General features: G+C 36.9%; 1 protein-coding gene across 4 annotated transcripts in view; it reads right to left on the bottom strand.

Annotated features, from left to right (window-relative positions):
- Nucleotides 1-22,859, bottom strand: part of Snx14 (sorting nexin 14) — a 66,588-nt gene that overhangs the window by 22,132 nt on the left and 21,597 nt on the right. The window contains exons 5-17 of one of the 4 annotated variants that reach the window (XM_037207826.1): nucleotides 21,714-21,757; nucleotides 19,113-19,200; nucleotides 13,984-14,068; nucleotides 9,594-9,750; nucleotides 7,785-7,860; nucleotides 7,166-7,210; nucleotides 6,980-7,012; nucleotides 6,773-6,887; nucleotides 5,554-5,709; nucleotides 4,164-4,288; nucleotides 3,934-3,992; nucleotides 2,691-2,717; nucleotides 439-571 (exon numbers count right to left, since the gene is read on the bottom strand). In XM_037207826.1, the coding sequence (XP_037063721.1) occupies nucleotides 439-571; nucleotides 2,691-2,717; nucleotides 3,934-3,992; nucleotides 4,164-4,288; nucleotides 5,554-5,709; nucleotides 6,773-6,887; nucleotides 6,980-7,012; nucleotides 7,166-7,210; nucleotides 7,785-7,860; nucleotides 9,594-9,750; nucleotides 13,984-14,068; nucleotides 19,113-19,200; nucleotides 21,714-21,757 (1,143 nt within the window). Of the gene's footprint in view, nucleotides 1-438; nucleotides 572-2,690; nucleotides 2,718-3,933; nucleotides 3,993-4,163; nucleotides 4,289-5,553; nucleotides 5,710-6,772; nucleotides 6,888-6,979; nucleotides 7,061-7,165; nucleotides 7,211-7,784; nucleotides 7,861-9,593; nucleotides 9,751-13,983; nucleotides 14,069-19,112; nucleotides 19,201-21,713; nucleotides 21,758-22,859 lie in introns of those variants that run through there. The other 3 variants (XM_028875542.2, XM_028875543.2, XM_037207827.1) reach the window with 3 other exon arrangements.

Genomic DNA, 22,859 nt, shown 5'->3' on the forward strand with positions numbered 1-22,859 from the left:
ACACCGTAGAAGGAAAGAACTGACTCCTTCCAAGTTGTCCCCTGAATTTCAAATGTACACACATTCTCTCTCTGAAAAGAAAAAAAAAAAAAAAAAGAGGCACCTTACTTAGTCCTCTGGCCTCCACATACATGTGCACACACACACACCTGCACACATACAAACATACATACACAAGCACACACAAAAAGTAGTAAACTGTTTGACTATCAGAAATGCCTAGGCTTATTTTCCTTAACAATAACTCAGGTCTAAGAAAAAAATTGTAATAGGATAAGTACAATGAAACTACAAAACTAATTTAAAAAATTAACATTTATATATAAAGGAAGTCTGAAAGAAAGGGAAAATAAGTCACCCCACACTTAATGCTACATTAAGCATGAAACTGGAGATATAGCAAGTTGAATTTTTTTTAATTAAAGAATTTTCACTTACAAAGTCATCTTCACCTTCAGCCAAACCATAATTGGGCAACATAGCTCCCTCCATTGTAGTACTCTTGAATACTCCTTTAATTTTGCTACCTATTCTGCTGATTCCAAATGATTCTCCTCTTTTTTGTGTGCTTCTAAATATTAAACAAAAATACATCAGGTACATAGTAAATTATTGGCATCCACTATACTATACACAACAGCAAAGAAAAAGCAAATTAGCTTTGAAATGGTAAATTAGAGGAAGATTAACAGTGTTTGGAGTTTTCAGTCATTGATTAAGTCTCAACATCCAGAAGCCAAAATTGTCAGAACATTTAAATTCTTTGTTTGAATGAGATAAAATTTACTAACTAACATTTGAAATGTAGCTAATGCTAACTTCAAAACATTAACTGAACTAAAAGTTTTGAAAGAATGATAGCCCCCTAGTGGTATATAGTTCTCATTGCCACAAGAATTTTGTCAAAACATACACATGTATGAACCTGCCAAACAATTTTTTAAAAACTGTACGTCCATTTAGAATAATGATTCTCAACCTGTGGGTCGTGACCCTTTTGGAGTAGCCTATCAGATGTTTACATTATGATTCATAACAGTAGCAAAATTACACTTATGAAGCAGCAATGAAAACATTTTATGATTGGGGGTCACTACAACATGAGAAGTGTATTAAAGGGTTGCAGCATTAGGCAGGTTGAGAATCACTGATTTAGAAAAACTGAATCACTAAAATAAGAATGCAACATAAAAATATAAAACTATGATCTTCTCATTACATTTTTTAGATGAAACTTAATGAAAAACAATTTACCTCTACGGCAAATGCTCAACTAAGTTCAATTTTATAATCTCGGATTCCAGAAGGAATTAGGTATAAAACAAATGTACTTAACTTCAAAGTAATACAAATTAAAAAAAAAAAAAAAAAAAGAACGAGGGCTGAAGAGATGCCTCAGTGCACAGGCTGCTTTTCCAGAGGTCCTGAGTTCAATTCCCAGCAACCACATGGTGGCTCACAGCCATCTGTAATGGGATCTGATGCCCTCTTCTGGCCTGCAGGCATACATGTGGATTAAGCACTCATACCAAAAAAAAAAAGAGGGAAAGGCTAGCGATGATGGAAAGAAAAGCAGGCATAGCTCCAAGGAAGCAACTAGATCTGCCATAAACATGAAATACTAGTTCTACAATATTTTCAAAAGTGAATTTCCAAAAGCAGAAATAGCTAGAAAGAAAAAAGGGGGGAAAAAACCTAAAAGCAGCAAAAAATGATCCGTTAGAGCCAAATGTTCCACATTTCAGGAAAGCAAACTATAAATTGCAGCTAACTTAAAACATGCATAGAACCACCAGAGACCCAACTACAGAGACTGCTGTTAAATCTGACCATTTGTTTAGAATACTCAACTCAATGGAAGCTATTATTCCTATAAGCACAATGTATCCACTGAAATAATTCCACAATTAGAGATATCAAAGAACACTGATCAAGTTTCAAACGTACCATGTTTACTGTGACAAGATTATTTCATGCATTGTCTTTAGAACAAGCCAAACTTGTCTTAAAGCTAGAAAACTATTAGTTAGTAGTGAACAGTACTAGAAGCAAACTAGACTACTTTTCTCTAAACAAGCGTGCAGTTAAGTATTTTAAAAAATAACAGTTTTAGACATTGTGAGTTCTGATGACAGGACTATTGTCATATGAAAATGTAAATGGCAACAAAAATACTAAAATTTTAGACCCTGGGCAGGCTGTTCCAGGCTCTAGAGATTATAAAACAATACAGGTTTTGAACTGTGACATATTTTTAAAGGTCTAATTTGTGATTATGACTAGATCCACAGAAACATCATTATATTTATTTGGGGCAGGAAGAGAAAAAATAAAACCCACAAGTCTTTAAACCCAAATAATTACAAAAATTGTTGAGCAAAATCAGCAACCCTCCTTACCCCCAAAGGGAGTCAACAACTTTGAAAAGTAAGATACTGGTAAATAAATAATAAATATCTTAATAATATTAGGCCATTTTACTTTATAATTATGTTATTTCAAAAATATTTCTAGAGCCAAAGTAGAGATCCACTTTAAAAACTTATCCTAAGTAATTTATATAAAGGCATGGACAACATAGTGATTCATATTTTCCTTTTTAGATGCACCTAGGTTGCTTGGGGTGAACTTTCTGGATTAAAACAGATAATTTACACTGAAAAAAAAAAAATCACATGCTCAAGACTTACCGGAAATCATCCAAACTTAGGCTACCTCTGCAATATCAGATATGTAAGATTATATGAGGAGGAGAGAGAGAAAGCCCAGATATTAAATAGGTTTCACTTTAGAATATAAAATCAAATTTAAAAAGCTTAAAAGTTATACAAGTGGATAGCATCCACCTTTGCAAAAGGAAGAAATCCTATGAATAACACAGTGTAGGGGAGAAAGAACAGTGCATGGCTGTTTGGGTGTATGTGATCTAGATTACTAATGATCTTGAAAACACTATGTCAGGAAATAACTCATCATTTTCTTCTCCTTAGGCATCCCATTTGACACAGCATAAAATATGTAAAGACTAAGCTAGCAAATGGCAGCTCAGATTCTTTAATGCAGAATGGTGTCTATGTTAGATGTACTCATACATGCTTCTTAACTTAATACCTTTATTTAGGCGGAAGTAAAAAAGAGCGCTCTTCCAAGCATGCTGTCTCATACCTACACCTATAATCCTAGCACTGTCACAAGTTTGAGGCTAGCCTAGACTACACAGTGAGCTCCTATCTCATATAAACAACAAAATGTCTGGGGCCTAAGGATGTCAGTGGTAATATTGTTGCCTAATATTCATGATGCCCTGGATTCAATCCCAAACAAATAAACAAAAAACCACAACTTTTAAAAGAATACTTGAAGCTAAAAAGTAAACAAAATGTTCCTAGAGTTATGCTTTTAATACATAATAAAGTAGGTCAGAATTAGCTATGTGCACTACAGTTTTGCTTTTAAAATACAAGTAAACAAACCACAAGATTAAAGACTACTTTATATACTTTTAACAGGAACTTATCCAGGCCACTCTAAATTTTCAAATTAAGAATGTTAGCAAACTCTTCTACTGATTCTATTTAGGTAAATGAACCCCTAAGTATCAGAAAAGGAGTCCTCTTAAGTTGTGATAGTTAACATTAAAGTCAGGTGAATATTAAAAAAAAAACAAAACATACTTTAAATGGCTCTATTAGTATCTGTATTTTCATCCTGCCGTTTTTATATTTTAAAACTAGAAAAGGGTGTGCTAAAGATATTGGATGCTCTTAAAAATGCAAAGAAAGCTTCCCCGCTGAAGCAGAAGCCTTTGATTTACATTTCTCTAGCAGGTGGATTTCATTCAGAAAAACAGTTGATAAAGACTATAATGCTATCACAAAATGATCAGCAACAGCAAGTCAAAATCAGTAGACACCCAGAGTTAAGTATGCCTACCTGTTGAACTTGGAATTGCGTGTTGGTGATTCTGCACCTCTTAAAAGTTGCCTGAAATACTTCAAAACAATAAATACAAATTAGGATTAACTAAACCAGTATTTGACATTGAAATATACCTGTTTACCTTACTTCATTTTGTTTTAATTTTGCTACTTAATGACTACTTACCTAATGCTATCAGAGCCACTATGAAGTATATAAAGTCCTCTATTGAAAGCCTGACTTACCTCATCACTGTGGCAGAACATAGGGGTAAACACATTCTCCAAGAGGGAAAGAACATGTTCATATGCTTCAAAAAGACATCTCATGGTTTGCAGTTTCACAACATCTATGTATGGGCCTTCAGCAACTATTCAAAAAAAATTAATTGCACAAATTATTTCTGAAAAACAGAAATGTAATATATTCATTTAAAATCCATTAGTGAAACAAATGTATAAATTATGTTTTATAGAAACACCACCAGAAGAAATCTTCCTAGAACGAGAGATGAGAATAACCTACCTCCGGTGCTGACAAACATTAGTTACATGAGTTGTTTTGTTTTATGAGTTTTTTAAATGACAGGATCTTACTAGGCAGCCAGACTATACCGGAACTTGTAGTACAGGCTGTCCCAGAAACTGTTCTTCCGGCCTCCAGCTCCAAGTGCTAGCATTACAGACCTGTACCTCCAGGCCTGCCTCAGTTATGCAAATAGCCAACACTCCTCTTCTCAAAGCTTTCATCTCGTCAGTGAAATAAGTATGGAAAAACAGAATTCTTCTTTTTTTTTTTTGGTTTTTCGAGACAGGGTTTCTCTGTGTAGCTTTGCGCCTTTCCTGGAACTCGCTTTGGAGACCAGGCTGGCCTCGAACTCACAGAGATCCACCTGCCCCTGCCCCCAAGTGCTGGGATTAAAGGCGTGCGCCACCACCGCCCGGCTCGAATTCTTTAAACTAAGAAAGTTAATCAAAGATCTCTAGTATTTAAGAAAAAAAAAATAGCAACTTAAGTTGCCCATATAGCTTCCACAGCTGTTGACTAAGTAAAGAATACACGAAGCGGTCAAGAGTACATACTGCTCTTGCACAGGACTGGAGTTCAGTTCCCAGAACCCTTGTTGGGTAGCTCACAACAACCTGTGACTCAAGTGCCAGAGGGAACTGAAGCCTCTGCCCTCCAAGGGCACTTGTGCTCGTGCACACACATGCATGCGCACACACAAATAATAAAAATGACCAGGTGTGGACCTAGGCTTTTAATCCCAGCACCAGCGAAATAGAGGCCAACTTGGTCTGTAAAGCAAATTCCAGGCTAGCCAGGGATATACATAGTGAGAGAACCTTCACTCAAATAAGTAAATGTATAAATACATCTTTTTAAGAATAGAAAAAAATGCTGGGCGGTGGTGGCGCATGTCTTTAATCTTAGCACTCGGGAGGCAGAGGCAGGCACATCTCTGTGAGTTCGAGGCCAGCCGGGTCTACAGAGTTATCCAGGACAGGCACCAAAACTACACGGAGAAACCCTGTCTCAAAGAAACCAACCAAACAAACAAACAAAAATAGAAAAAAATACATGAAGAAAACTTAGCAAACTGGAAAGATCTAGAATATCCACTCTGCGACTTACTTCTTTGAATCTCTTCTACAATGAAGGGATCAAATCTAATTTTGTCAATACTTTCATCCAAGCAATATGTTTTATAAATCTTCTGCAATTCCTCATGTAGAGATAGCATTTCATCATTTGATAACTCTGGTCGCAAAATTCTATCATTAAACTCCTCTAACAAATCAAAGAAAAATTAAGAAAAAAGTTAGTTTATTATAAATGCTTTCATGAAAACTTCATATTCTTATTCTAACTAAAAATAGCAAATACAATCAAATTAATTAATTTAAGCTTTTAAAAAACACTTGAGAGTAGAATACTCAGATTGAAAGACAAAGTCAAGATTTTTATGTCAATATAAAATATGTCAATGTATAAATGGCAATACAAATTTGCAACAACAGAATAGTAAGTATATTTGTAAGATTTTCTCTAAAAAGCATATTGGATTAGTTTCTTATACTAAAGGTCTTTCAATATTTTAAAATCTGATGATTCACTACATAATAAAAATACAGCTTGTTGTGGAATAATCTTTTCGTACTCTGTGAACATGTGTCTTTGCCAAGGCACCTCCTGATTAGCTTAATAAAGAGCTGAATGGCCAATAGCTAGGCAAGAAGAGGTTAGGCGGGACTTCCAGGCAGAGAGAGAAGGAGAGGAGATAAATCAAGGTACAGGAGAGATGCCAGGGGACACAAAAAGGAAACAAGAGGTGCAAGATGGAAGAGAGGTTAAGAAGCCATGAGGCAAAACATAGATTAATATAAATGGGTTAATTTAAGTTATGAGCTAGTGGGACAAGCCTAAACTAAAGGCCACGCTTTCATAATTCATAATAAGTCTCTGTGCCATTTTTTGTAAGCTGGGAGCCCAAAGAAAAATTCATCTACAAGAGCTCATAAAGTTTTTCATAAATCCAATGACCCATGACATTACAGTTTGATATTCTGAACAAAATGAAGACAAGGTGGTACTGATTTGGACTGTTAGTTTGACCTCTCACACATATCACTATGTTAGATTTTTTAGTAATTCTTTTCTGCTATAGGATTTGACCACAGTGAAAGATAAGATCATGCCCCACCTAGAAAGGAATAGACAACTGAGAGAAACTCAGTCACTCTTAGAATATCTAGCAGGTGAAATTTAGGCTGGGGACATCAGATCTGCCCTAAATAACCAAAGCATTAACAAGCATGAAAAAGACACTAGTAAAATGCAAATGAAGCCTCACCAACAGTCAGACAAAACTGAAGCACGTGCACGGCTCCTTCTTGTTTCAGAAAGTTCATAAACCGAAATAAAAGATCTTGTTGTTCTCTGATTTGCTTCAATTCTAACTTCAGCACCTTGTCACAATATGAGAGGAAGAGTAAGTTAAAGATACATAAATGTATTTTAAAACTTTTATCTCAAAAAAGTTAGTGCTGAAAATACTCACAGATGGTTTTTTATTTCTAGGTTCTGCAAATTTCTGCAAGAATGGAACCAAAGGAGAAGCTGGTTCAGTTGCTTTTTCAGGCTTTGAAGAAACAGAATTATCAGCTCAGTAAAATCCACACTGGAGTTGGCATACACAGTCAAAACTGAATGCAGTTACAAGTGTTGCAATATGTTCAATACTCACAGGACTGTCATCTATGAAGATGATAAGCAAGTGATTGACAGTATCCTAATAAAAAGCAATAAACACAGGTCAAAATAATTTCATTGTCAAGTTCTGCCAAGAATTCTCAGAACTTTCACATTATCAAGTTCGCTAGAAAAATATAACAGCACAGGCTAAACTTCTGCACATACATATTACAGAGGAAATCCTAAAGAACTATAATAAGAAATTCTTAACTGTCTAAACATGAGCAAAGAGCAATATGCTTTGCCATTTAAATTATACCTGTTTTTCAAAAATCAAACTGAGCCTAAGTCAGAATTGTCCAAGTATCCATCAATGGATAAATGAGCAAAATGTGACACATACATGTAATAGATTATTATTGAAAACTGAAAAATAAAAGAATTCTAAAACATGTTATTCAATTGCCAAGGACTCAAGGGAGAATAAGGAATTATTCTTTATGGGTATAGAATTTATAGGGTTTTGGTTTTGTTAAGACCAAAGTTTTGGAAAGTGATATTGACAGCTGCTCAAATAAGTACACATTTCATAACAATGTACTATACACATAAAATAGTTAAACAGTAATTCAAGTATATTTTATAATTAAAATAAAAATTTTTAATCTTACTGGATCAGCGAGGAAATCCAAAGAAGGAAGAAATACAGAACCAGATAGAATCTCTCTTATAAGTAATGTCAGGGACCTGGAAATAGTAATAATTCTGTATTTAGTGATTTGCATTATTCCTCATCTTCAAGCACCTCTAAACTATAACTAAAGACCCTATTAAAGTGGAATTATGGAGCTGGACATGGTGGCCCATGCCTTTCATTCTAGCACTGGGAAGGCAGAAGCAATTAGATCTCTGAGTTCAAACTAGCCTGATCTGTATAGTGACTTCCAGGCTAGCTACAGGGCTATACGGTGAAACCCTGTCTCAAATAAAATGATGGGGCTAAGAATGTAGTTCAGTGGAAGGGGGCTTGTCTGACAGGATTCCTCAGTATCCTCCCCCACCCACCTACCCAATCAACCAAAAATATCAGATTAAAATTCAAAAGGACGGGGATGGGTCATTGGACTCTGCATTTTCAGCAAGTGCCAGGTGATGTTTATGCTGCAGATTTGTTAAAAGTGACTATTGTTCAAACAAAATGAGTACTTTCTTACAAGAAGGACTAGGAGACATCAGAACACAGTTCCTTCTAGAATCCTTAATATATTTATAAATTCATGTTTACAGGTTGGAGATGTAGTTGAAAGCTGACTAGAATATACAAGGTCCTGGATTTGATCTCCAACAACACACAGCACAATATTGTTTATGAGCAGTATGTTCAACAGTATGCTCCTAGGACTGAGAATATTTTCATTAGTAATACAAATTAGACTCAAGATTTCTTAAGACGGAGGAGCTCAGTATGATGCCCAGCATGCATTTTCAAGTTTGCACCCTCTCCTCCAGCTTCGGGCACCTACAGTGCTAAGATTACAGGGGCACATCCACCTAAAGACAGCTTAATCACAGTATTAAAATACCCTACCAACATGTACTTATACATCGTTTAATGGATGCGTATTTTCAGGTATACCACTGAGTGGAGCCAGGCGGCACATACCTACAGTCCTAACACTGGGGGCAAAGCAGACAAGGAACACTCCATAGTGTGGCTCTGTCTCAACAGATGGAAAGAAACAGAAAAGGGGTGGAACAGAATAGAGGGAAGGAGGGGATGAAAGAATAAGCCACAGTTTTTCCCTCTAAGAACTATCAGGCAGCACTCAAGAGGCAGAGGCAGCAGATCCCTGTGAGTTCGAGGCCAGCCTGGTCTACAGAGCGAGTTCCAGGACAGCCAGGGCTACACAAAGAAACTGTCTTGAAAAACAAAAACAAAAAAAAAGAACTCTCAAGGTAAGGGCAATGAAGTAACTTGTGGGGAAAATCTAAATATACTTCTACCAGAAGAGGATAGAATGGAGGACAGGACACCTAGGTATTCTTTCCAGCCAGACAGCTTAAACCCCAAACTTAGCTGCAGAGCCTGTTCAAAGTGCTTCTGCCTGTAAGAATCATAGTGTGTCTATCTTTTAAAAGAAACATCAAGAAAATAAAGCACAAGGATTTCAAATAAAATTAATATTACTTGTACTTATCTTTGATTTCTAAAAATCAGTTTTTAATAACAAATTCTAAGGCCACACAATGCACTTCAAATACTCAGCACCTAAACTAGCCTTTTAAAATCTGACCAATTATTCTCAAGTAAAAAACTATTCATACCATAAGTTCACACCAAGTTTTAGTGAAGTCCTATTATAATAAAACATAGCAATATATACATATAACATGTTAATGTATGTATTTTATATATATATATATAATACACACACATACACACACAAATACTACTATGATATTTTCTAGTGCATTTATACCTGCAATCAGTTGCTTTAGGAGGCAAAATATAAGGAAAAAGTAACTCAGTAAGTTTCCTTAAATACTGTAATTCATCTCTTCGACTTCTCAAAGCCACGTGAAGCTCTGGACCATATTCTTCTAATGCAGCTTGTTGTAAATACTCCGTGTTTTTTACTGTAAATAACAATAAAAACTATTGAATGAGTTAGGATATATTAAACTACTTCATTTCTACTACCATACAGAACATCTAACCTCATTCCTCTCCTAGCCCTGCTCTCTGAATAGAAAGGGGAAATTTTTCAGAAATAGGGCATAAAGGGAGATTTTCTCCTTTGCTGTGAACTTACTGTGGTGGCTGAAACAGGAATCCACCCCTATAGGTTCACAGTTTCCAATGCTTAGTCATTAGGGAATGGCACTACTTGACAGGGACTAGGAGGTGTGGCACTGTTTGGAGTAGGTGTGGCCTTGCTGGAGGAAGTGTATCACTGGGGGTGGGCTGTTGCTCACCAGTTTCTAAACAGTCTTTTTAATAAAAAAAATCCCAGAGCCAGATATTGGGGTAAATACTGAAAGATCAGAGAGACAAAGGAACAAGCCACCTTTTACCTTTAGGACTCCTCAGCCTGAAAAGCTCCAGCCGAAAGGGCTTCTAGCTGAAAGGGACCCTTCTGCTGAAAAGCCTTTAGTTCCTGTCTCCTCACGCCTTATAGACCTTTCTCCACCCAGTCATCACTTCCTGGGATTAAAGGCATGTGTGCTTCCCAGTACTGGGATTAAAGGTGTGTGCCACCACTGCCTGGTTCTGTATCCTCTCCTAGTCTGAATCAATCTCATGTAGTCCAGGGTGGCTTTGAATTCACAGAGATCCAGATAGATCTCTGCCTCCCGAGTGCTAGGATTAAAGATGTGTGCCACCAATGCCTAGCATCTATGTTTAATCAAGTGGCGTGTTCTGTTCTCTGATCTTCAGACAAATTTTATTAGGGTGCACAATATATCACCACAGTGGACTTTGAGGTTACAGATGCTAAAGCCAGGCCCACAGTCGCTCTTTCTTCCTGCTGCCTGCCCATCCAGATGTAAAACTCTCAGTTACCTCCCCAGCACCATGTCTGTCTGTGTGCCACAATGCTTCCTGCCATAACAATAATGGAACTGTAAGCCAGCCCCAATTAAATGCTTTCCTTTATAAGAATTGTGTTGGCCAGCCAGTGGTGGCTCACACCTTTAATCCCAGCACTCAAGAGTCAGAGGCAGGCAGATCTTTGTGAGTTGGAGTCCAGCCTGGGCTACAGAGTAGTTCCAGGAAAGGTACAAAGCTATACAGAGAAACCCTGTTTCAAAAAACAAAACAAACAAAAAATATGTGTTATCTTGGTGTCTCTTCACAGTGATAGAACACTGACTAAGACACTTACTTTGCAATAAATTAATTTTCTGAGTTTATTTCCCTGGCAAATAACAATTTAAACTCATGATTTCTACATAATATACTAGCAAATGACTTAATTGGGGGGAAACTATAGAAAATGTGTCCTAGTATACACAAGAGTTTAATTTTCAACTATCTTGTTCATTTTCTGTGACAAGAAAAATTACCAAATTCAAAATTCTTTGCTGCTTTTATATCAATATCATCCAGATAGCTACTAGGAGTATGGGAGAAAGTGGCTTCTTCAGGAGGTTTTAAATTTTTAGCCAGATCACAGGATACAAGAGGTATAATTGAATAACCAAAAGAAATGAGTTATCACACCTTTGAAAAGACAAAGGAGAGCCTTAACTACTTGTTGCTAATTAAAAAAAAAAAATCAGCCTGAAACAGATGTGTGATTCCAACTATATGACACTATGAAAAAGAAGTCAAGCCTAGGCCAGGCGATAGTGGCATACGCCTTTAATACTAGCACTCGGGAGGCAGAGCCAGATGGATCTCTGCGAGCTCGAGGACAGCCTGGTCTACAGAGCAAGATCCAGGAAAGGCACCAAAACTACACAGAGAAACCCTGTCTCGAAAAACAAAAAAATAAAAATAAAAATAAAAAAGTCAAGCCTATTGATATTTTTTCCTACCCTTCCTGACAGTAAAGTGTTCTTTACAAAACTGCTACAAAGATGTTCCCTCTTGTGTATTTTTTTGCCAGTGACAAGACAAGGGTTTTGATGTACTTTCTAGTCAGGCATGGTATATCCACAGTGTATGGAAGGTAAAGGCAAGAGAATCAGAAGTCAACGGCCTTGGTTACATATCAAGTTCAAAGCCAGCCTGAGCTAGAGGAGACCCTATCTCAAAATAAACCACCTAAATAAATAAATTAGTAGGTTATATGGATGTAAAATCTTTTAAACTCACTCATTTTAAGAATGTTTTAAAGGTAAAATTATTTTTCTTATGTGCCTGGTACCCACAGAGGCCAGAAGAGTGCACTGAATGCCCTGGGACTGAAGTTACAGATGGCCATGTGTACCATGTGGGTGCTTGGGATTGAACCTGATTTCTCTGGAAGAGTGTTATTAACCACTGAGCCACCTCTCCTGGTAAAATTCTTTTTAAAAAACAAACTTATTAGCCGGGCGGTGGTGGCGCACGCCTTTAATCCCAGCACTTGGGAGGCAGAGGCAGGCGGATCTCTATGAGTTCGAGGCCAGCCTGGGCTACCAAGTGAGTTCCAGGAAAGGCGCAAAGCTACACAGAGAAACCCTGTCTCGAAAAACCAAAAAAAAAAAAAAAAAAAAAAAAAAAAAAAAAAAAAAAAAAACTTATTTTTTATTATTTTTGGTTTTTGAGGCAGGGTTTCTCTGTGTAAAAGCTCTGGCTGTTCTGAAGCTGGCTTTGTAGACCAGGCTGTCTTCAACTCACAGAGATCCACCTGCCTCTGTCTCCCAAGCGCTGGGATTAAAGGCCTGTGCTACCATATCTGGCTATTATTTTTTCATTATGTGTGTATGTATGTGCTTGTGAGTATGTACACATTAATGTAGGTGCCTGCAGAGTCCAGAAGTCCCTGGAACTAAATTACAGGTGGTAAGCCACCAGACATGGGTACTGAGAACTTAACTTGGGTCCTCTACAAAAAAAAAAACAAAAAAAAAAACAAAAAAAAAAAAACCCAAACCACGTGCTCTTAATTACTCAGCCACCTCTCCAGGCCAAAGGTAAAATTCTTTTTGTTGTTATTGTTTTGAGACAGTGTTTCACTCTGCAGCCCTGGCTGCCTATGTAGACCAGACTGGCTTCAAACTCACAGAGATTCTCCCTGCTACCACCTTCAGGATGCTAGAATTAAAAGTGTACACCACCACAACCAGCCCCCGAGGGTAAAATTCTTACCTGATGTAAGCACATGGAACATTTTAAATAGTAAACTAATAGTTTTATTTAATTTAATCTCAAATCTAATTGCAGCACAATTTCCCAAAATGTGCACTAGTTCTATTGAGATTCAGAGGGGTGGAAAAGTGGCTCCATGTTCAAATCAGGTCACACTTAAAGCTGTTTCTCCACTGCAGGATTATTCAGAGCTTCTGCTTACAGGGAATTTTTAGAAGTGAATACAAATAGTAATACCAAAAAATATGACCACAATATCTGTTTCTATATAGCCACCTATGCAGAATGGCATTCTGCTCTGCACAATGCATTTCAGAAAGCACCGATGAAGAATACTAAACACGGGAAAATCCCAGTCTCACACAGAAGCAAGTGCAAACTGTTAGAGGGACATTTTAAACTTGATTTTAGAGCAAGAAAAGTCCTTACTCAAGATTTCCTTCATTCAATCAGAAAACACTTATTTAACACAGGCTTGGTGTAAATCACATCAGCAAAAAGCCTACAGATGCCAGAGCAGAGTTGCTTTAAAAGGGAAGTGGGGTGGGGTGGCTGGAGAGATGGCTCAGAGATTAAGAGCACTGGCTGCTCTTCCAGAGGACCTGGGTTCAATTCCCAACACCCACATGATAGCTCACAGCTGTCTATAACTCCAGTCCCAGGGATCTGACACCTTCACACCAATACACATAAAATAAATTAACAGATATGGAGAAACAAATATGATACATGGTAGTCATATGTAGGATGAGCTAGAATAGTCTGAAACTGCAAAAGTCATAGAAGTAGGAAAGAGACATGAGCGACAAGAGCAGACCATCATTCAAACTGGTTGTTTGCCCCCCACCCCCGGGGCTGAGGACCGAACCCAGGGCCTTGCACTTGCTAGGCAAGGGCTCTACCACTGAGCTAAATCCCCAACCCCTGGGTTGTTTTTTGTTTTTTGTTTTTTATAAGGCCATTCTTAAAGCATCTGTGAAGAGCAGTAGTAAGGGTGCCAGCACTCACATACTTTTAAATGGAAGCTGATGCATAAACAAAATCACTCAAACTACATAGAGCTGGATTACCTTTCTGTCTCGCTTTAACAATCACTTCTATATGTTTCATTGCCGCCTTTAATAGTTTCTTGGTTATAATAGATGGAATATCCACCTAGAAAAATGAACAAAAAAAATAAATAAAACTTAAAAATAATCACTAAGTTGAAATGGTAAGAGCACTTTATTTATAATACTAGAACAAACCTGGAAAGGGCTAGATCTAAGAAGAGTGAAGTGGGATATAATCAATAACAGAGATTGCACATTTCAAAACTGCTCTCACCACAAAAAAGAAAAAAAAAAGGAAAGGAAAGGAAAGGAAAGGAAAGGAAAGGAAAGGAAAGGAAAGGAAAGAAAAGGAAAGGAAAGGAAAAAGTTAAGTATCTGAGATTGGGGGGCTGGAGAGATGGCTCAGCGGTTAAGAGCACTGGCTGCTCTTCCAGAGGTCCTGAGTTCAATTCCCAGCAACCACATGGTGGCTCACAACCATCCATAATGAGATCTGGTGCCCTCTTCTGACCTGCAAGCATGCATGTAGGCAGAACTCTGTATACATAATAAAGAAATAAATCTTTAAAAAAAAAAAAAAGTATCTGAGATTGTGGACAGGTTAACTAGCTTGTCTTACTTATTCCACACTGTACTGACATACCCTAACATCATTTGTATCACCAAATACATATACTTTAAACTGTCTATTAAAATAAAAATTTAAACACTAGGGGGCACAAGATTTGAGTGGATATTTCTTCAAAGAAGAAATGCAACAGCAGATAAGCAAATGGAAGGATGCCCAGCATCCCTGGCATTGGGGACATGCAAACCAGTCCCAAAGCATTCGCTCACCCAGGCTAGGTAAGCAGACACAGTGATAAAGAGGGTGTGATGGACAAGCCAGCCATCCCAGCAGGGAGAGGCTAAGGCCTACCAGTCTAAGGCCAACCTGGAACATGTAGGGAGAACCTGCCTTAAAAAAGAGTGCAAATCACAAAAGAGAGTGAGAATCATTTTGACAAGGAAGTGAAAGGGGCATGTTCACACACAGGCATGGCAGTGCAAATGTGCAGCCACTTGGGAACAACGGACGAAACAAAGAGCTGCTGTCTCATCTCACCAAGCAATTCATTCCACTCTTTTTTTTTTTGTTTTTTTTTTTTTTTTTTTTTTTTTTTGGTTTTTTCGAGACAGGGCTTCTCTGTGTAGCTTTGCACCCTTTCCTGGATCTCGCTCTGTAGACCAAGCTGGCCTCGAACTCACAAAGATCTGCCTGGCTCTGCCTCCCGAGTGCTGGGATTAAAGGCGTGCGCCACCACCGCCCAGCTCCTTCTAGTGTTAAACACAGACTCATGACAAATGAAAATACAACTACTAAATATAAATCTTCATGAGACTTAAGTTGAAAATAACCCAATATCTATCAACTGAAAATGATGAATAAATTATGAAACTGAAGTGCAGATATATGCTACAATATGACAATATAAATGGATCTAGACAACATTATACCAAAAGAATGAAATCAGTCACAAAAAGCCATGTATCAAATGATTCTATTTTCTTCTGCCCTGTCGCCGGCACTGACCTTACAGGCATATACAGTGTCAACTAGTTTCAATGTGGGTGTTAGAAATTTGAATTCAGGTCCTCATGCTCACGCAGCAAAAATTATACTCACTGAGCCACCTTCTCAGCCCAATCATCCAGTTTTCTCAATGAACAGTTTTCCACACTTAGTCCATTATGAAACAGTTGTCCCAGAACTATTTTTCAAAACACATGATTAAAATCTATTAACTTTGTTTTAATCCTGAATATTTTAGACATGATGATTGCATAACCCCAGCACTGGGGAAGATGAGGCAGAAGAATCTCAAATTTGAAACACAAAATAAAGATCACACACACACACACACACACACACACACACACACACACACACACACACACACACAAAGAAAACTAAGTGGAAAGACCGAAGGCAGCATCTACACACCACTACAACCAGTATTAATAGTGGTGGGATATTGTTATATCCTTAAACAGACTTAATTTGTGAGCTTCATCCCCTCAATGGGAAATGCCACACATATTATTTCCCAGCATCTTCCATTTGCTATTTCCACTTGTAAATAAGCATTACTCTAGAAAGTGATTTTTCACGACTGTGTCGTTAGTTGTATTACAGTTACCCAATAATCAATCATTAGATATCAGTTTTTCATTTTGGTTTTCCTTATTTTAAAACTTACAAATATTCCTTAACCTACAATAAATCTTTTACTATGAGTTTTATATACATCTTTGCATATGTCATAAAAATGCAATTTAAAAGCCAGGCATGGTGGTACACACTTTTTATCGAAGCACTTTGCAGACAGAGGCAAGAGGATCTCCATGAGGCTGAGGCAAGCCTGGTCTACAAAGCAAGTTCCAGGCCAACCAGACCTACATAGTGAAACTTGGCCTCTAAATAAATAAATAAATAAATAAATAAATAAATAAATAAATAAATTTAACGTGGATATAAAGATATATTTTCCTCTTTTTTATTTTTAAATTAAGATATAATTACATTATTTCCTTCTGCCATTTCCTCCCTCTGATCTCTCCTGTGCCTCCCTATTACCCTGGAAACCACAGTTTTGTTTTGTTTTTCTGTTTTTGTCACATATATATAAAAATACCTATATATATAAATACAAGCTTCTCAGTCCACTTAGTGTTGTGTGTAGATAGATTAGATAGATAGATAGATAGATAGATAGATAGATAGATAGATAGATAGAGAAATGATTTCAGGCTAACCACTTAGTACTGGATAATCATTTAGGGGATCATCCCTGGGGAAGACTATTTATCCTACCTATCCCTTAATTGCCTGTGTTCTTTGTCTGTGGCTAGGGGCCATGAGATACCCTTTCATCTTAGCATGTCTCTCGGTAGTGTACTTCTTCAAGTCTTATTTCAGCAGCCATATGGTTGAGTTATACAGATAAAGCTTCCTTGTCATTTCTAAGAGACATAATTACACAGGACATGCTTTGGTCCCCTGGCTCTACAATCTTTCTGTGCCTTCTTCCACAATGCTCCCTAAGCCTTAGGTGCAGGAGTTGTGTTGTAGATAGATCAATAATAATATTTTAACTTGCAAATCTAAATATATTTCTTTTAATAAAAACATAGGATATGGTATCACAGGTCTATAACTCCAGCATGCTAGCGTCTGAGTCAGGAGGATTGCTGAAAGATTGAGGCCAGTCTGGGCTACACACTCAAAACCTTGTTTAAAAAACAAAATAGGCCAGGTGGTGATGATGCACACCTTTAATCCCAGCACTAGGGAGGCAGAGGCAGGCGGATTTCAATGAGTTCGAGGACAGTCTGGTCTACAGAGTTAGTTCCATGACAACCAGGGCTAGATAGAAAAACCCTGTCTATAAAAAAAAAAAAAAAAAAAAAAAAAAAAAAAAAAAAAAAAAAAAAAAAAAACCCAAAAAAAAAAAAAAAAAAAAAAAAAAAAAAAAAAAAAAAAAAAAAAAAAAAAAAAAAAAAAAAAAAAAAACAAAAAAAAATGGTAACAAAATCCCAGACGTCTTAAAAGATTACCAACCCCAGCCAGGCATGGTGGCACATACCTGTAATCCTAATATTTGGAAGGCAAAGGCAGAAGGATCTTAAGTCTAAGACCACACCCTAGGTTACATGTAAGTTCAAAGCCAGCCTGAATTCCAGAACAAGGTCCTGCCTCAAAAAATAAATGACTGGGAAATAGATCTCAATTGCAAAGTAAATGGCTAGCATGAGCAAGGCCTTGTGTTCAATCTCTAGCACTAACAAAAATGTGTATTATTTTAATACTAAAGTTCCCTCAAGTAAGGACACACCAATTTGTGCATGTGTGGAATTCAACTTTTACTCATTTCTTCTTTCAATAACTTCACCTGTTGACTTTTATCATTTTACTATTCCAAACTTTTTTCATCAATTCAATATTAGCTTTCTTTTGAGAATTTCATGCATACATACATACATAGACTGTATTTGTATCCTTCTCTCCCTCTTCCACCTCCTGATTACCCCCAACTAGACCCTCACACTCACGACCTTCTTCTGTATTTATTTGTGAGTGAGTGAGTGAGTGAGTGTGTGTGTGAGTGTGTGTGTGTGTGTGTGTGTGTGTGTACATACACAACCTATGGAGTCTAATTAGTGTTGCCCCTTATTTGCATGTGTTTAGGGATGACTTCTTAGGATTGGTGTCTGGACCCTGAAAAAAAAAAAAAAAAAAAAAACCTAAAACCAAGAAAAAAAAAAGGAAAAAGGAGGAGGAGGAAGAAGAAGAATGAATAAGAAGAAGAAAGAAGGAGGAAGAGAAGGAGGAGGAGGAACTGGTTCTCCCACGCCTCATCAGCCACTGACTGTATAGCTCTTCATCTAGGGATGGGGCCTTGTGAAATGTTCCTCCGTCCATGTTGGCATGTCAATTGGAAGGCATGCCAATTTGAATTTCACGTGCTTTGCCTATTTCCCCACAATCAGAATTAGTGGATATTAATCTCCTTTTTCATCTTTCCAATTTGACAGGTAAAAGAACAGTAAAGTACCTCACTGCAACTTATATATGATGTGCAACAACACATTTCCAATTGTTCGCAAGCCATTTTATATTTTCCTTTTGTAAACTCATTCAATCAAGTGGCTATAGAAACATTTAACATGGTTAAACTTTATTTTGTTAATTAATAGTATATATTTACATTCTATACATTGTTTTTATGTTAATCCTAGTGAACTGACAAAGCAGTAGAGAAGTACTGTTTATAGCCAACAAACTACATACATACTTATATATGCAAAACCTAAATAGACAAACTATCACTCAAAAATATTTTAGGAGGTAGATCATAATCACTGCAATTCACATAACTTCATTTAAATAAAACATGACACTGTTTTCTACAGTTGTCTTTTCATTTTAAATTCCACAAAGCAAGAAAACCAAGTATCAAAGGAAGCAAAACTGACCAAGGGACCAATAGTGATTAATCAACTTTTAATCTAAGAAATGAAAAATGACGAACAAATATGCATACTATAGGAGAAAAAATAAGATTGTCATGATAATGTCCCAAATTTCTCATTATAATCATATATACCTTGTGAATTCTTCGTACTAAGACAGATGCAAAAAATCGTAAGGTGATTCTCAGTTCATCAACAAAGGATTCATCATCTGTCACATCCCTTCAATTAAGGAGAAAAGCAAAAATTCAGAAGTTCTGAGAAATACAGTTTCATCTTGTTGAAACCAAGAAAATAATTTTCCTTTTTTAAAAAAAACTTATTTTTGCTATTTTCTCTTTTCAGTTACAAACAATATATTTTGTTGAAGAACAGAGAAAATGGATAAAAAAAGAAAACAAATCACTCATGATTTTAGCTCGAAATCCTAATCACTATTAACTATTTCCTTGTATATAAGCACACACACACAGGCCTTTTTCAAAGACTAAGACCATTTTCTAAGCATCACCAAATAAACTTCAAAGAAAACAGAACTATCAATGATGGAGAAATAATAAGATACAAAATTTTAAGTTAGTTTAAAATATTTATAAAGTAGTATAATTCTCAAAAAGTTAAATTTTTTTGTAATGCTCAAAGAAAGTTAAACTGAAAATTCATTTTTAGGCAAAGACTCGACCATCGAGCTCCACCCCACCCTGCAAACATTCTTAGACTGAAATCCTTACAAATTTCACAGGAAGAGATACTTTTCATTGTCCTGAAATCTTGTTTTGTTTTGTTTTGTTTGTTTGTTTGTTTTGTTTTGTTTTCTGAGGCAAGATTTCTCTACATAGCCCTGGCTGTCCTGGAACTCACTATAGACACCAGGCTGGCCTTGAACTCCGAGATCTACCTTTGCCTTCCGAGTGCTGAGATTGAAGGCATGCACCACTACACCCGGCTAATTTTCCTGAAATTTTAACATCCTTACAGGAAGTACAGCATATTTTTTTAAAATAAGAATAAGAAAGACTGATGTGAATAATGGCCAGATCCTGAACTTGGGGATGGAGCTGTGACATCTCTAAGTAGAATATGAAAGACACATGTGTCAACCATGCCTCCCACTGCCAACTCAGAGGAGCTATTATAGCATTACTATATGCGCTTTAGAAATACAACCAGATTTTATGTCAGAAAAGTCTCAATTTGGCAATGAAAGAAAGGAAATTTAGAAAGTTTTTAGAAAAAGATTTAGTTTACAAAAGGTTTCATGAGTACTGCTGCTGTTTAAATGACAAATACTCCACATTTAAAACATAATCAAATGTAAAAAAAAATTATAGAGCTGGTGAGGCCACTCAGTAGGTGAGGGTACAAGCCACTGGAGGCCACATGGTGGGTAGGAAGAGAGAAGCAACCCAGGCAGGTTGTCCTCGGACCTCTACACTGTATGTGTAGCACATACACGAATAAGCAAGTGTGAAAAAAATTGCATACATTTTCAGAAAAAAATATAGCATATAAACTGTTGTATTAAATTAGTCTTAACATACTGTGGACGAACTCAAATAGTAGGATGTTTTTAATTAGAAAATACATAAAAACTGAATCAATGCAAAAGTGAGGTATATCATTAGACTGTCAGATTTATATGTTCAAATACAATAAACACACAATGATTACTTAAAGAAACATGCATCAATCAAATGACATTAAATTGGATGCCTGACTCTAAATTAAAATCTCATTTTTCTTTTTATAGCACTAGAATGTTTTCTATGTCCCGCAAGAAACAGAATTTATGTACCTTGTATGCACTAAAAACAAAGTTTCTTGGGGTGGGGGGAACATGATTTTTTTTCAGAGAATCTATTAAAATGATCTTTCAATTTGTGTGTGTGTGTGTCTGTGTGTGTGTGTGTCTGTGTGTGTGTGTGTATGTATGTATGTATGTATGTATGTACCTGTCTGTTTATGTATGCAACTGTTTGTGCATGCATGTGTGCACACGTGTACACAGAGACCAGAGGTCAACCCTGGCCGTTCCTCAGCCATCACCCCCTTACTAGGACCTGGTACTCACCAAGCCTAAGCTAGGCTGTCTGACAACCAAGTCCCCGTGATCCCCAGTGATCCTCTGGTCTCTGCATGCTCAGCACTGGAATTACAAGCATTCATGAACCACACCCAGCTTTTTAACTGTGTACTAGGGATAGAACTCAGGGTCCCATACTTGCACGGCAAGTACTTTACCAACTAAGTTATCTCCCCAGCCCCTGTAAAAATTGTATAAGAAAATTTTGTTGTTGTTTGTTGCAGAAGAATTTCCTTATATAGGCCAAGTGGGCCTCAAACTTGTAATTCTCCTGCCTCCCAAGTTCTATGATTAAAGGCTTGCTTCACTATGCCCAGCTCATCAATGATTCTTAATTGGAGCCAATTAAATCTTCCAGGTATTTCTGGGTCATTTCTGAGGATCTTTATGGTAGTCAGATTGAAAGAGAGTGTACTACCAGCATTTAATAGGAAATAGGTCAGAAATAGATCAGAGACACAGCTAAATATCCAACAACACACAATGTAGCTCTCCACAATAAAGATTTGGCCTAAACTGTCACTGACATATCCTGGCTTACACAGAAAATACATCATTAACATGCTTAGTTTAATGCTATTGGCCATATTAGGGGCAGGGGAGGGGGAGTAGAGGATGGAGCTCTTATGGGAAAAAAAAAAAAACAACATACCTGTACCAAGGATAAACAAAGTTTTCCAACACTAATTCAAGAACCTGCACAAGAAAATTTTAAAGAAAAATAATTAACTATAGGGAAATAAACCATACTACTAAATGATATATATTAGCAACAACCAATTTTATTGTACCAAATACCTCCCCTTTTTGGGGAGGAGAGGGGTTCAAGACAGGGTTTCTTTGTATAGCCTTGGCTGTCCTAGATTTAGCTCTGTGTACTAAGCTGGCCTTGAACGCAGATACCCATCTACCTCTGCCTCCCCAGTGCTGGGAGTAAAGGCTTGTGCCACTGCCCAGCTGACAAAACTTCTTCACAATATATTTATGTCAACTTTACATGGCTGTGAGGCTCACTAAGAACTGAAGGGGAAAAAAAAAAAAAAACCTTGAAATTATATAATCCAGAAAAGAAGTTTCTATTAGAATGGCACACATATCTTAAATATCTCCATAATCAAAAAGTGTTTCAACAAGGGCCATCAAGATGGCTCAGCAGGTAGAAGTACTTACTTGGGTAAGTATGGTGACATGAGTTTGATTCCTAGAATCCATGAAAAGGTGGAAGGAGGGAATTGACTCCAGAAAGTTGTCCTGATATATATATACATACACCATGCATGCAAACCCCACACACACATCATGCACATAATACACCCAATAACACATTTTTAATCTTTTTCAATGAATTGTTACTGACTGGTTTCACTAAACAAAAACCATAACTGATCAACCAAAAAAACTAGTACATAAGATTTATACAGAGAATCAAAATCAGGTGTCCCTGATTTTCTCTGAAGGAACAATGGTGACTGAAGGGCATGAAGGGAAATTCTGGGACACTCCTAATGTTTTATTTCTTGCTCTGATGATACTTATATGGATGCACTCATTTTCTGAAAACTTTAGCTGTATACTTAAAACCAGTATATAAGATAACAGATCAAAAGACCCCTAGGTTCAGTTAAATATTACATTTCTTGGGTCTGAGTGGAGCTGCATGTTGTAACTTTAACAAGGAGTCGCAGCGTTGTGCAGCAACTTACAAAAGCAAGAGAGAAGAGGAAGTAATGTGTGTTCGCTAGTTTTATGTCAAATAGAGACACTATGATTGTGGTGGCTCACGCCTTTAATGTCAGCA

This window comes from Peromyscus leucopus, chromosome 7 (assembly GCF_004664715.2).
Source record: "Peromyscus leucopus breed LL Stock chromosome 7, UCI_PerLeu_2.1, whole genome shotgun sequence".
Taxonomy (NCBI): Eukaryota; Metazoa; Chordata; class Mammalia; order Rodentia; family Cricetidae; genus Peromyscus; species Peromyscus leucopus.